This window comes from Branchiostoma floridae, chromosome 15 (assembly GCF_000003815.2).
Source record: "Branchiostoma floridae strain S238N-H82 chromosome 15, Bfl_VNyyK, whole genome shotgun sequence".
Classification (NCBI taxonomy): Eukaryota; Metazoa; Chordata; class Leptocardii; order Amphioxiformes; family Branchiostomatidae; genus Branchiostoma; species Branchiostoma floridae.
The window spans coordinates 3,168,093-3,182,816 of NC_049993.1; the positions used below are offsets into that span (position 1 = coordinate 3,168,093).

The 14,724-nt window shown below is 39.1% G+C and overlaps 1 protein-coding gene across 1 annotated transcript; it reads right to left on the minus strand.

The window, feature by feature from the left end:
* Nucleotides 1-3,802: 3,802 nt before the first annotated feature.
* LOC118432177 (UDP-glucuronosyltransferase 2C1-like) lies at nt 3,803-14,147 on the minus strand. The gene is made up of 6 exons (XM_035843706.1): nt 13,912-14,147; nt 13,268-13,670; nt 7,487-7,706; nt 6,119-6,338; nt 4,992-5,196; nt 3,803-3,820 (listed from the first exon to the last, which is right to left on the minus strand). Exons 1-6 carry the CDS (start codon nt 14,145-14,147, stop codon nt 3,803-3,805), a joined length of 1,302 nt encoding a protein of 433 aa, XP_035699599.1.
* Between the last annotated feature and the right edge of the window lie 577 nt (nt 14,148-14,724).

Genomic DNA, 14,724 nt, shown 5'->3' on the forward strand with positions numbered 1-14,724 from the left:
ATTTTTTCAATTTTCCATATCTGCTCCGAAAATGATTTTATTGATGTTTTTGGCAAGTTTTGAACAAAACTGCAAATTTTGGCCCCGTGTACCATCGTAGTACTATTAAACGACCTGAAATTTGGTATAGATAGGCATTGGATATATGGTAAAATGATCCAAGTGAAATTTAAAGGCATAAACCAATTTCAAATTTTAATTTCAGTACTTTTCTGAGGGGAAAATTGCTTTCTTTCCGCCTTCTCCCGTGACCTCTCGTGACCCCAGAGCCCACACGTGCCAGGTGCCAGCGGTCTGGGCTTTAGCGAGAGTTAATTGCATTATTGAGCGAGCCAATCAGCGACAAGGAAGGCGAATATTAGTTAATATTCATAAGCGGGGCTTTGAAATTCCGTATATACACAAACAGATGCATATTACGGCCTTACAAAGGCCATATGTCACCCTGTGCCCGGATTAAAATTGTAGTTTGCGAGGATTTGGAGTTCAGACAGGGTCATTTGAGCGGTTGCGGACGGTACGCGTGCACTGATTGTTAGAATACAAGTCTTTGTCGTTGAATTTTACCAACATTTCGCATGGCACTACCAATCATTTTCGGCAGATTTGACTTTAGTAGGGTTACTGGAGACAATCAGGAAAAGTTACTTAGCGGAAAACGTGGGAAAATTGGCCAATTTGCGTTCAGTTTTGATACTTAGGTTTGACAGTGGCGAGAATGATTATTTTCTCATCAATATTTCTCTTCAGAATTATTTGAACTGTAGATCTAAACAATTGGCTTACCTGTGCAATATTTATATGAATAAAGATCAGTGGGTACTAAAATTACGTGTAACTAATTGCTCTTCGTCAATAGATCAGCACGTTCTCTACTGTGACCACCTGTCTATAGTTGCTACATTTTTCTCACCGGACTAGAAAGAAAAGTGATGTATTCCCGTGCAAATGTAGGTACTTCTAGTGTTGTTGCTGTTCTTTTTTGACGTTAACTTCCTACGTTCAAATTGTAAGTAACTTTAAACTGCCAGAGTTTGAGCCCAATAAAACACTCTCAGTACCAGAGTATCACCACTGACCTCCGAAAAGAAACCCTCGAACAAGGTAGAAACTCCTACCCACCGGGCCTCGCACGCTACGAGCAGGGAATTATACCACTAAGACAAGATTAGGTCCGATGGCTGATTGCAAACAAAGTAAAACAGTTTAACAGCAGTATACAGAATTATATACTTAACAAAGAAGTAAAATGAAACATACAGAAAAAGCAACATCAAGTTAAGTTGTTGGTCCTGGGGTTTTCAGGAAAAAAATAAAAAGCGACAGGGTGGTAAAATTCCTTTAAAAGTCGTCTCCATTTCGGTAATGGCTCATACAAAACAAGAAGAAGATTTAAGTTTTTATCTTGGAGAAAACAACCACTCCTACTACACAGTACCTGCACCTGCTTGATAATTAGTAAAACTTATGACCAACTTGAATAAAAAAAAAATTCACTGCAATGATAAATATACCCACATCCCAATGAGCTTATAACGGTACTTGGACCCAGTTATCGTTGTGGAATTTGCTGAATGGCGTCATGTAATTTCATGATAAAAATGTCCTGAATGGAAGGTGTGGTGATTTCTATCAATTGCGAAAAAATAGGTGCTGGCGCTTCAAAAATATTGTAAACCAGTTAGTTAAGCATAGGAGCTCTTGTATCAATTCTTGATAATTCGTAAGGACAATTGGTCAATTTAAACTCTTACGTTAAGAATAAAAAATGTGGATTTTAATTTATTTACAAAATCTTTCTTTTTCTGGAAAGCCTGGTTTTTTTTAACCCTAGTCTTTTCAGAAAAAAAGTTGAACATGGACGACAGTCAGATTAATAGTAACAGTAGCTTTAAAATACAGCAAAGTCTATCACCTCAATGAAATGGTAGTCAATGTATATGTAGTCAAGCTTGCCAATCACTCTATAGTTCCAGCAATTTTTGTTACTAATAAGCATGGAAACAATTTGTTACAAGGTCAACAGAATTTTACAAACATGCGTTTTGCTTGAACACATTATCAAGAGTCATAGTAATAGAAGTAAACCCATGGTTATAAGAATACCGCGCCTTTGCCATGTCCCGCAAGACAGTCGTTGACTTTCTAGAAACTTCTTTAAAATAAGCAGTGTTTCAAATAAGATTTGGTAAATTCAAAATACGATTGAGTTCACAGGTGAAATAGAAACGTACTTGAAATATTATAGCTTAAATATGGTGTTCCTCTTTCTCTCGAAGAATACCAAAAGAGGGATTAAGAGTTGTAATATTAACACATTAACTCTCATTTGCCGGAAACCGAAAAAACGTACTTAAAATATTCATTATGGCAATGCTTTTCTTGTGCTGAAGAAAGCCCGAAACAGTACAAGTGATTTGAAGATACAAAAAAAGCCGTTTCTGTTCTGGCAAAAGACGAAACAGGCAAATGCTACCTCAAAACCAATTCCATAGGGAATGCATTCGTGCTTTCAAAGCGATCGTAATACTATAAAAAATGCATCTGCCCCTGAGGCGTGGCCCAAAAAAGATGTTCGGGCAATATTGCAATTCGGTGAGCTCACATAATACCTGAACGGTTTACGCTAGACCCACAAGAAATTTTCACAGAATTTAATTGGAACGAATTTCACGATATTTTTTATATTTGGTCATTTTTGCGTAACCTTGGTGATATCATGCTAAAAAGTTACATAAAACGAAATAGCGACAAACTGAATCTCTGTAAGGTCACCTGTTATTTGTAAAATGTAAGGCTTAAAAACCTTGCCTCATCTGAGAACGGGGCATATAAAATAAACAAGATATTTCTAAAATAAAAGGTGTTTTTGATCTCTCATATAAACTATCAAAACAAAATATCATGTTCTATTTGATTTAATTATTAGTAGTACTTTCTCAAATTTTATTTTCAAGTTAATGTGATTATATGGATGACATCCGCTCACGCACCAATTTTCAAATTATAAAAAAAATGACCCACATTAAAATAGTTCAAATCAAATGAGCCGTAGATTTTTAAAAAATATTGAGAAACATATACCGACGTCAAAGAATGTCAACGTCAATTCAAAGGACAAAGAAAAATGATTCGAAAGAATAGACATACAAGTAAAATCTATTTATTGCAATACTTTATTCTGTTTAATGTCATTCTCTAACCTCCCAAAAAACATAATTCCATAATGAAGTCAAATGTGCAAGCCAAACTTTTCAATTTGTTTTTCATTCGCACACTCGCATCAGTTTCAAGTTTCCCAGAGGATGTCATCTATACGCTCACATCAACATGGCACAGGGTTATACTGGAGAAATTTACTGTTCATTCCAGGCGCTGTGGCTCATACGCAAATACAACATATGAAGTAGAGTGTCGTACATTTGCATACACAGCATGGGACTGCAATGATCTAGGTCAAAGGTCATGTGCATGTGAAAGACATCACAAGTGGAAAAAACACAGACACAGCTAAGGCCATTGAATGCTTTTTTTTTTGTAAACTCGAGAGGACTTGGATGAGTCCTGATGAAATAGGTAGGTATTGCCATGGCGACGGTTTTATAATAATAATAATTGTTTATATGTGTCAATCATCCTTGGTATAGGTGTGTTGCATTTGTGTTCTATCCTTTCGCCTTGCCTTGCTTTATGTATGGAGATTTACGCGATGGATGGTTGTAGGACATTGCTGTTAACAAGAAAGGCCTATCCTTTATTCTGATTGGTTATATAAATGAGGTCCTCATTTGCATGAAATATATCAGTTGATCTCCTCTACCTAAATAACAATGTGCTCAAATTATAGGTCTCAGCAGAGAAAGCCACTGTAGCATTTTCTCATAAATTATGTAAATGAGACCCTAATTTGCGTGACTTACATCCACATGTTCAAATAAACATGCGTGTTACTAACAAATGTCACAAGAATGGAATTTTCGTTAACACTATAATAACAATTCCTTATTAATTATATGAATTATGTAACGATTTGCATAATTGATGTCTATCGATCTTTCTAGTTACATATTTCATGGTTAAGTGCCATTGTATAAACACTGTGATTTAAAATTATGTTCGTTAATTAGGCAAATTAGTCCCTGGTTTGCATTGATATCCCATATTCATGAAAGGTATTTCCGAACTTATCTATATATCAAAAAAACATGATGATTTCCCGGGTTATTCTTTTTCAAATGGATGGTTTATTTGTGCACGCGTGGTCGAATTACCTTGGAATTTCTGGCATTTTTGCCAATCTGATATTTCCATAACTTACAGTTATCCTAATATTTGTCTCTTTCTGAGTTACATATGCAAACCATTTTTGATTGATTGGTTGATTGACTCTAACATGTAATGCACTGTATCTATGACTTGTCATCATTTCATATGCAAATTAGTCCGTGATTTGCATGATTAGCATTTGGCAACTCTGAAGCTATCTACACTCAAAACATCATGACGATCCGTCAACCCATTCCCGAGTTATACGTCTCTAAAGGGATTATGCAACTACACATGCCTGGGAAAAATTCCTAATATGCCACATGCTCGTGGAAATTTGAGAATTTTTGTCAAACGGACACTCTCTATACAATTACGCTAGCCCCTTATGAGTCGCCAAAAACGCTACGGAAAGCTGTGATGAGTTCGTGTAAAACTCCATTAATTGATAAAAGTATACTGACGAACAGATTAACGGTGTTAGTAAAAATGCAGGTAAAATCTAGGTTTTGTAATTTGTATGTGTGTACTTTTTACTTCCAGGAAGCCTAGCACAATGGCACTATGTAGATATAACTTTCAAGTAACAGGCATGTTCATTTGTGTCACAGGGTTGACATCTTTATGCACTAAATTCTTGTAACCTTCTATTGTGACTTCAGTTTGCGGTCTTTTTTCCAGCAAACATTTTTACAAAGAAACAAACAGCTGTACCAAACAGTTACCGTGACAGCTGAGCAAATGCCTAACAGGGACACAGCCACGTCCAGCAGGTAGTACTGGTACCACGGCAGCTCCACGGCGCGTGCGCGGAGATGGGGCAGTCCGCCATGTTTGATGACGTGTTCTATCCACCAGACGGCCCGCTCCATGGGTGACTGCGGCTGGTCACGGTGCAGACGAGAAAGGCGGGCTGCGGTGTCACTAAAGCTAAGCGCAGCAAATTTGGAAAAGTGAGTTTGTTTATACATAGATGTTGTTTATCTGACTTTTTTTCTTAGAACAAGTTACTTGCTACCACAGCACACACAAGGATCAGGCACAATGGGTTATCGTAGGAGACATACATAACTCAATTTGACGCAGTGTAAGAAAATTCCCCATAATATGGCTGAACCATGTTCCAATCAAGGAATCTGCAAGAGTCACTCGTCGCACAGAATCATAACACATCACAAATGGAATCTAAGAATTGTTGTGGACAATAAATTTGATATGATAGGAAACAATAACCATAAAAAAAGGAAAATTTCATCTTTTTTCCCCGGATGATCCGGTCACATAATTAGACCATAAATAAGCGATTCCATAATATATCTATCCTAGAGTTTCACGACCCCATACCTTCGTCAACTACACACAAACGCACACACACACACAAACACACACAGAGAGACAGATACAAACTTACAAACAAACAAACGCAAACACACAGACACACACACACACACACACACATACACATATACGCAAACGTTACTGAAATTATAAGCTACCTAAAGCTTAGGTTAAGTAAATAATTGAGTATCCAAGTGAACTGAATTCTTTTACAAACACAATGATACCGAAGAGTCCCCTCTCTCCCAAACACCTAGCGCTAGTTCACCTTTATTCGCAGGATAACCTTTATCCGCTGTATTTAACACCAAGGTATTTTGGGATATCAAGTTGACGGACGGAGGTCTCAAACTGCATTATAACAAAAAAAAATGCAATTTGAAACCACCGTCCATCAACGTGATATCACTAAATATCCTGTTGTTAGGTACAACGGATATAGGTTACCTCGCGAGTAAAGGTGAACTATCGTTACTACATATAGATGTACATACGGCATACGACTCGGCCTTACCTGTTGTTGGTGAGAACACGAAGTATAGCCTGGTACAATTGGTCCGAAGTGACCGTTCTGAAGTCTAACATTTCTCCCATCCCCCTGGCCGCGACCCGAGCAGCGGTGCTAGGTTGTTCCCCGAACAGCGGCAGACAGACCATGGGCACGCCGTGGTACAGGGCCTCGTACACTCCATTCAACCCAGCGTGATTGACGAAGGCCCTTGTTCTTGGATGAGCTGCAAAGAGCGGAATGGTATTAATTGTATCAACAGAATTTGCTTGTGGGAAGTGAACAGCCTCAGCTACATTTAGCTTTAGACTAAGCCACAGACAAAGAACTTAAAAATCCTCGGTGTTTCAACCATATTGTCGGATTGTTTCTACAGATACTCTTACATTACGATATCCATACATTACGATAGTGGAGGGATGTGTGCTTTTTGTAATTTTTATTCTAATTTTTCGGCATTTTCGTCTAATGCATAAAGCATGTTGTAATTCCAATAAGGCCACACCAACTTTATTTTATGAATTGCATCCTCTGGAGACCCCAAAAATACAAGAAAAATAATAAAGTGTTGCTAAACCACAGGACTAAAATCAGACCATTCTTTCCTATGATGGTTTGTCTCTGTGCACCTCCAGTAAGATTGTAAGATGCAATCGTCACTATCTTAATCGTGTTTGTATCGGCATGGTTGTGAGGGAACAATGCGATTTTTTTTTCTATTTGCTTTTGGACAGACGAGGACGATGTGGCACTGCACTCAAGTTTTGTAACTTATATTAACAATGCCACATACACGGTACAGACAGAAGGAAAGTCGTGTAAAGTGCCTTTCCCAAGGGCACAACGCCGGGGGCACGGTGGGAATCGAACTCAGGACCCATAGATTCCGAGCCGAACGCTCTACCAGTTACGCCACGCCCGACGCCACGAGCAATGCGCTGTGGTCCCATGCCTAGACCATGTGCCCTATGTAGTATGAAATTTGGCCGCAGTTTTTTTTTTTTTTACAGTAATGAAAGATCAATGCGCCCGCGAAAATCATCCATACAACTAAGTCAGTGTGGTTTTAATACAATAACTATTGGGACCGCATTAAAAAAAAAACATAACAGTGTTCAACTTTATTTTACTGATGCCTGGTTTGTTCTATTTATTACAAATATTATTCTTTTAGATACGATAACATAAAACGTTTAGAACCGCATGTATGACCATTCTTTACGCTTGGGACTGCATTATTATCAGCCACATACCTGCAGTTTGGAGTATTACCAGTAAGAATTTTCCTGAGGAAGATGACAGGCGGTTACCGATTGAACATAAAAACTTGTTATGAATATTGATAAGACAATGACATTTGTTTTCTCTACCCACCTAATAAATCATTTTGAGGTAGCCAGGACATCAGCTTGGTGTTGTTACCCAGACCAGCCGGCTTTTCTCCCACGTAACGCCACACCACTTTCTGTCGGAGTCGGGCGAACACTGTGGTGAACATTTCTTTCTTTTCCATCGACATTGCATGGACCATGGAACCAAAGCTGACAACGATCACTCCGGCGTCTCCAGATGACTGCATAAAATCCTCCAAATCCTACATGTGTAAATTAAACTTTTGCTTACGTCACATTTCCTACTCGGGGCCCCGATGGGCTATTTGGGGAAACAAAAATGAATATGAATATGCAAAAATGAATATGCAAAAGACATGCTGTTGAATTATAATTTTTGGTCTGTTTATGTTTTTGTTCTCATATGTATCGTAATTTTTGTCCCATGGAAACTAGCCTTAAAGCTTATACCGCTGTCAACTTGCACGAAAATCAATCAGACAACGAGTCTTCGAGCTCTAAATAATTTTTTCGGTAGTAATACGTTCGGCGTTTTCTCGATTAGCCCGCAAATTTAGGGATCTACGGTTATTTCTAAAAGATGGCCGATGCTCGTTGTTTGTTTGTGCACCGAAACTTGTTAGTCCTGCAATGTGCAACAATTATTGCATTGCACATACACCATACCGGTATGAGGATCCTTACTAATGGTTTGGGGAAGGGGTGGTTACCGGTACATAATGCAGGTAAAAAAAAATATTTTTTTTTTCTTATTGTACCGGTCCAGAAAAAACAGACCTGTAAAATTCGGTATACAGGATGATGAAGTGACATTTCAAGATCGCTTTATACCTTGACATATTGGACCATACTCGCTAAAACTGCGGCCGAAAGTCGGATGGCGAATGCCTGCCAGTCGGGCGAGTTTAACCCTATTTAAACGGGGGTGGAGGGGGGCTTTTGAGGCCGCACGACACGTCGTTCAAGAGTTACAGTACTTAGAAGTGGAGGGCCTCACCCACCCCCCTCCCCGGTCCAGGGATGACCAAAAAACATCCACTCACGGCCTGTAACCTCAGACCAAAAAAGCCCGGTCTGAATAGGGTTAAAATAACGCGTAAGTCTAAAATTGTGGACACTATTGTAGCACGTGTGCTGGGTTCATCACCCAAGTCCCCTTTCTTTAATCATTTCAATCTCTTCTGCCCGTGAGTTCAATAATTAGCAATGTATTAGCAAGCGGTCTCACTAAATACCGAAAACAACCGAAAACAACCGAAAACAACTTGAAATCTACCGAAAACAACCGAAAACAACTTGAAATCTACCGAAAACAACCGGAGACAACTTGAAATCTACCGAAAACAGCTTAAAATCTACCGAAAACAACTTAATATCTACCGAAAACAACTCGGAAAATACCGAAAACAACTCAATAAATACCAAAAAACAACTCGAAACCTCCTAAAATACGCATGAACAACCGAACATCAGAACTTCAAAACAGCCGGAAAATAACTCTTAAACAACTACTTATTTTTATTTTATCTACTCGTTACTATCCCTTGGATTATTTTCTCCTGGGCCGACGGAGAGAATGGGGTAATTCTGAATGAAGGATTCTTCCAGCAATGGGGATTTAGACTGTGGAACACCTTTATATCCCACACTGTTTTATGATGTAGAACAAAATCCTTATTTTGATCATTTAGCTTAATCCAGAATAAGGGGCCTCTGTGGTAAGACACGTTTGCGGTTTGTCCATTTTAACCGATTTGTTGTGGCAGCGGAATGCGTTATAATTGAGCAAGAAATGTACTAGATTGTTTTGGTTGCTAGAAAAAATGTAGTACACATTAGGTAAATGCGCAGTAGGCAGATTCAACAGTAATTAATAAGCAAACCTACTTTCGAAGCAGTTTTGTCGGAGGGATAGTAGTGACTGCGATTTCTTGTTGGGGCCACTACTACACCCCCGCTCCACCGTAACCTCTGCTTGGAGTTACACAGTAGATGCCAAGTAGTATAGATATCCATTGCTGAGTTTGCGAGTTAACCAAGCAGTCCCCGTTTATAACATACAGGATCCATGAATCTGAATTCGAACATTAATATATTCAAAAGGGCACAGGAGATCGTTGACTCTATTATTGCTAATATTGTATTAATAACATGTGTCGTCCTAGCCTACCCCCTGTCCAAAATAAAATAAAAATTATCAAATAATAACCCATTGAAATGATTTTCTGTTGTTTATGGTTGTGTCGAGTTGTTTTCGGTAGTTAAAAGTTGTTTTCGGTTGTTTTCGGTAATTAGTGAAAGTTGTTTTCGGTTGTTTTCGGTAATTAGTGAAAATTGTTTTCGGTTGTTTTCGGTATTTAGTGAAAGTTGTTTTCGGTTGTTTTCGGTATTTAGTGAGACCCCCTCTGGACACGGTACTTTAAAATTACTACAACTATTCTACTCAAGATAATGCAAACCGTATGCTTTGAAAATGATCCAATTATATACAACCGACCCAATCGACTTCCACCACCGTTTTGAATAGATCTACAAACACGCAATACATTTCATGCAGTGTTGAGGTCCACGAACTCGTGTTGGGATAGAGATTTGAGCACAAAACCAAACTACCACATTACGCAACTGGACGGCAGGGTATTTTATCCCTTGCTAAGGGTCTCACTAAATACCGAAAACAACCGAAAACAAGAGTCTGAAAACTCAAACCTGCTTGAAATATTTTGTTTTGTGATGGTGCGTATGGTGTGTTGTGGGGGTTGATATGGTTTGACGTTTGGCAAAATTATTCCATCATTGTTCTTAAGTTATATATCTACCTATGGTAAACAGTCAGATCCAAAACTACACCTTTCTGGTGTCCTCACCATTTCATTTTTATTTCTTATTGTTACACCTGCACCTGGCACATACATTGTATCTCAATGTGTATATAATGGTTCACACCATACAGAGGTGAAAGCGATGGTCATAGTTGAGGTCCAAAACTACACCTTTCTGGTGTCCACACCATTTCATTTTTATTTCTTATTGTTACACCTGCACCTGGCACATACATTGTATCTCAATGTGTATATAATGGTTCACACCATACAGAGGTGACAGCGATGGTCACAGTTGCTCTTTTTTGCTCCTTGGAAGATTTTGACCAGAATGCCCAAGCAGTTCTAGAGCAAGCTGCTAGAGGGCCCAAACATACAACACTTCTTCCTTACACCACTTCCTTGCCACCAAAAAATCAAGACCATAGCATATCCATGTCAAAAGATACAAAAATCCAAGTTCTGTTGCAGTACCAAGGTCACACACCAGGGAATCCAAAATTGACTTTGACCTTCGTCTTCCAAACACCTAACCAAATACCAAATATCATTACAATCCATCAACAGGTTCTTAAGTTATGCTGACCACAAATATGTGGAAACACAAACAGACACACACACAGACACACCAAAAACTATACCTCCATTTTTCATGGAGGTAAATATCATCACAATCACACGTTCTGTTCTGGAGATATAGCACTGGAAACACCCTTCCACACACTCCCATGCTACTGAAAACTCAAAACACATGTTACAGCTGCTAGCTGTCCCCAAGGAGGTTGAGACAGAGGGAATGAGGCCAGATCACTCCATATCAGGAAAAGGGGTGTAAATATTTTTTTTAAAAAACGAACCACAAAACAACAGCAAACTTCTAATCTACTTAATAGCACAATAGGTCACACACTCTATCCCCATAGCAAAGGAAATCGCAATCCATCCAGAGGTTCTAAAGATATCGGTCCGGAATCACAAAGATCCCTACCAGAAACAGTACATGCTTTTTTCAAGCATGTAACAACTGAAAACAACTACTTACCAAATCCTGCATGCACTATAGATTGAACAGGTAGAAAAAACAAGCAAATATTGCTGGCCTACTTACGAGTACAGTATGCAAGGGGGATAGCCAAAAAAAAAAAAGAATTAAAAAACAACACCCAACCACGTACACAAAATAAACAGCCATCTGCAGTAATAACACTAACCACCCGAACGGCAAATTTGCAAGGATCGATGTGCTGGTGACGTTCTATGAATCGAGAAAAATGATAGCATTATAACGTATTATGACGATTTGAGGCGGAGAGGGCAACAATATTCTAGGAATAATAACCAACTTTTGTTGTCCGAGCAAAGCCATTTTGTAGCTATACTACGTCAGAGTTCGCGAAGGCACTTTAGGCATCCCCCCAGTCTGGATAAGGTTAATCATTTGCTTATTTGTATATATGCTCTTGTTATTGTTACATTAGGTGAAGCCTGTCATGGATAGCCTTATCTTGTGTAATACTGCCAAATATGCTGTTTTTGTTTGTAGAGCCTTTATGTAAAGAGAGGGGCGGGGGATGATAGAGCACCGATAGATAGCACCATTTGTGGTATTCACAATGCCCAGATCCTAACTTAAAATACTATGGCATTGTATCAAAGCTTCATGTTTTGATGTCACACGTTTGCAGTAGTTTTTTTTTATTGTCATGGATTTTTTGGTTGTTAGAAGTAGATAGCTCTTGTTCCCATGACAAGGTGATTCCCAGAAGTAGTTTTGCCCCCAGCAGCTTTCTTGTGCCATTGTTTGTGGAGATAAAAGGGCATTAATTAACTGACATAATAAATACGTCGATAAGTGCGTATGTGCATTAAGTACTTATCGCGCTAATCAAAATTTGCTTTATAAACTAAATACCGCATATTTCACTCAATCTTAAATTTCACACATGGATTGTTCCATATCAACTTTAAGCAGAAATAGAGCATCCCAAATTATCCAACTCCAAAATAGATTTTAAAATTTTGACCCCTCGTTTCTAGAATACACTGCTCTGGAACAACCCTTTGCAAAATGGACTCTTCCACATGGCTTGATTTTCAATCTCTAGAGCGAAAGCTACCACTATACCAAGTTTCGGGTCATTTGGACTTCCTATTATGAGGCATGGACCCAAAATATACATTTAGAGTCTCACCTCACCGGTCCCATAGCCTCGCCAACCGTAGGGTCAGCTGGGTCTAAACTATTTTCATAGTAATAATGTCGAAGTGATGTATTCCGAAGTTGTGAATAAATTGATTTGGACAACTGTCCTTTGTGGCCTCACACCAGTTTTGTTTTAGTGCAAAGGCAAGGGAGCGAAATATACATTTTAGTAAAAAACGGGCACAAAAGAAAAAAAAAAAAACAAGGCCACTTTTACAGTATGAAAAAAAAAAACGTGTTGATAAATTTATGAATTTCTGAGTCATCATCATCATATCTTGCCGCTACAAGTCCCAATCCAACAGCGGGCCACCAATTTCTGAGTGAGGGCACATGTCCAACGCAAATCCGTACAAAATTTTCATCACGTTGTAATTATACCTAAGCAAAAGTGCCGTGAATATATGTTTTTGAAGTCCTCTTTGAAAAAAAATATCAAGAAATATCTGGGGGTATTTGACCACTCCACCCCTTGCCAATTTTTAATATCATTTGCCTTGAAAATAATTAAAAAAAAATGATCCATTTTAAGGTTTGTCAGTAGAAGGAGAAGAATAAGAGACACGAAAATAAACAATATATTTCTCTTCATAGTATGGTATAGAGTGGAATATAAGTGAATAAGGGGATCTTAAGCTTATCATCTTTTTGTTCAAATATAGAAATTTCAACCATTTCACACAATCAATTTAGAAATAAAGGGGTATAAAATTATAGTGATAGTTATAATCAACAAAGAGCAGGCGTCATAAGTTATCAGATTATAATTCAAACTTACCTCAGAAAGTTGGACGCCAGTACGTACGGTCAATCCGCCAACCTGAACCATGCTGGGCATGGAGGGACTGGGAAAACCTAGCACAGTGTCGCTCTGATACAGCCACAAGTCCGTGCGTGACGTTACGCTCTGGATGGTTTCATTATCGCTAATATAATTACGGACCAGATCGTTATATACGTAACCGTAAATCCAGCTTTTCAAGATGGTTGAAAGACCAAAGAACCATGCATTCTCCACTCTTTGTAGAAAAGTCATTTGGTCAGTAAATGGCGATTCGACTGTCGGTATGTATGACAATGGTAGCGGTACACCGGTAGCAATTTTGTCGAAAAATGTGCCACCGTCGGAACTGATTGCGACGTGGGGGATCCCGAGGTTTGCTGCCACTATAGTGCCACATCTTAAAAGGGGGTCAGAAATAACAACGCTGTATTGTGCTGTCTTCAATCGACCCAACAGGCCACTATCCTGCCTACCCCCCCCCTCCCAATAGATGCTCGCAGTGTTTCTTTGCGAATTCAGACGTTTCAGATATTATTTTTAGTTCTTCGTAGGCAGATACAGATTCTGCCATTCCAAGGATGTTGTGTTGGAATTCTCGAAGGCGTGCCCCGAAACCTTGGTCTTGAAATGTCTCAAACGTAAAGTCAGGCCTCTCTGTGCGTCGTTTCTCAACGATGTCATCTTCAATAACCACGGTGACAGCATGGTCCCTCTCCACCAATGCCTGCCCGATTGACGCCTCTACCATCCAGTGGCTATTGAAACATGGCATTGGTACCAACAGAACCTTCTCTGCACTGCTCGGTTGGCTGAGCATGAAGCACAGGAGAACAAGAGGGATGATGGAAAAGTGACGCTTCAGTCTCCCGTCCATGTTGTCACGTGCGGTACTGACCCACGAATGATTGTATGTGAAGTGAGGGAGTGTATTGATACCCTGAGAAAGATTCCACTAAGCGTAACGGTACTCGACAAACTACGTCAGAGTTGGCGCGAGCACTTTTAGCAATACCCCCAGTCTGGATAAGGTTAATCATTTGCTTATTTGTATATATGCTCTTGTTATTGCTTCATTAGGTGAAGCCTGTCATGGATAGCCTTATCTTGTGTAATGCTGCCAAATATGCTGTTTTTGTTTGTGGAGCCTTTATGTAAAGAGAGGGGCGGGGGATGATAGAGCACCGATAGATAGCACCATTTGTGGTATTCACAATGCCCAGATCCTACCTCAAAATACTATGGTATTGTATCAAAGCTTCATGTTTTGATGTCTCACGTTTGCAGTAGTTATGTCATGGATTCTTTGGTTGTTAGAATTAGATAGCTCTTGTTCCCATGACAAAGTGGTTCCCAGAAGTAGTTTTGCCCCCAGCAGCTTTCTTGTGCCATTGTTGGTAGAGAAAAAAGGGCATTAATTAACTAACATAATAAATACGTCGATAAGTGCGTAT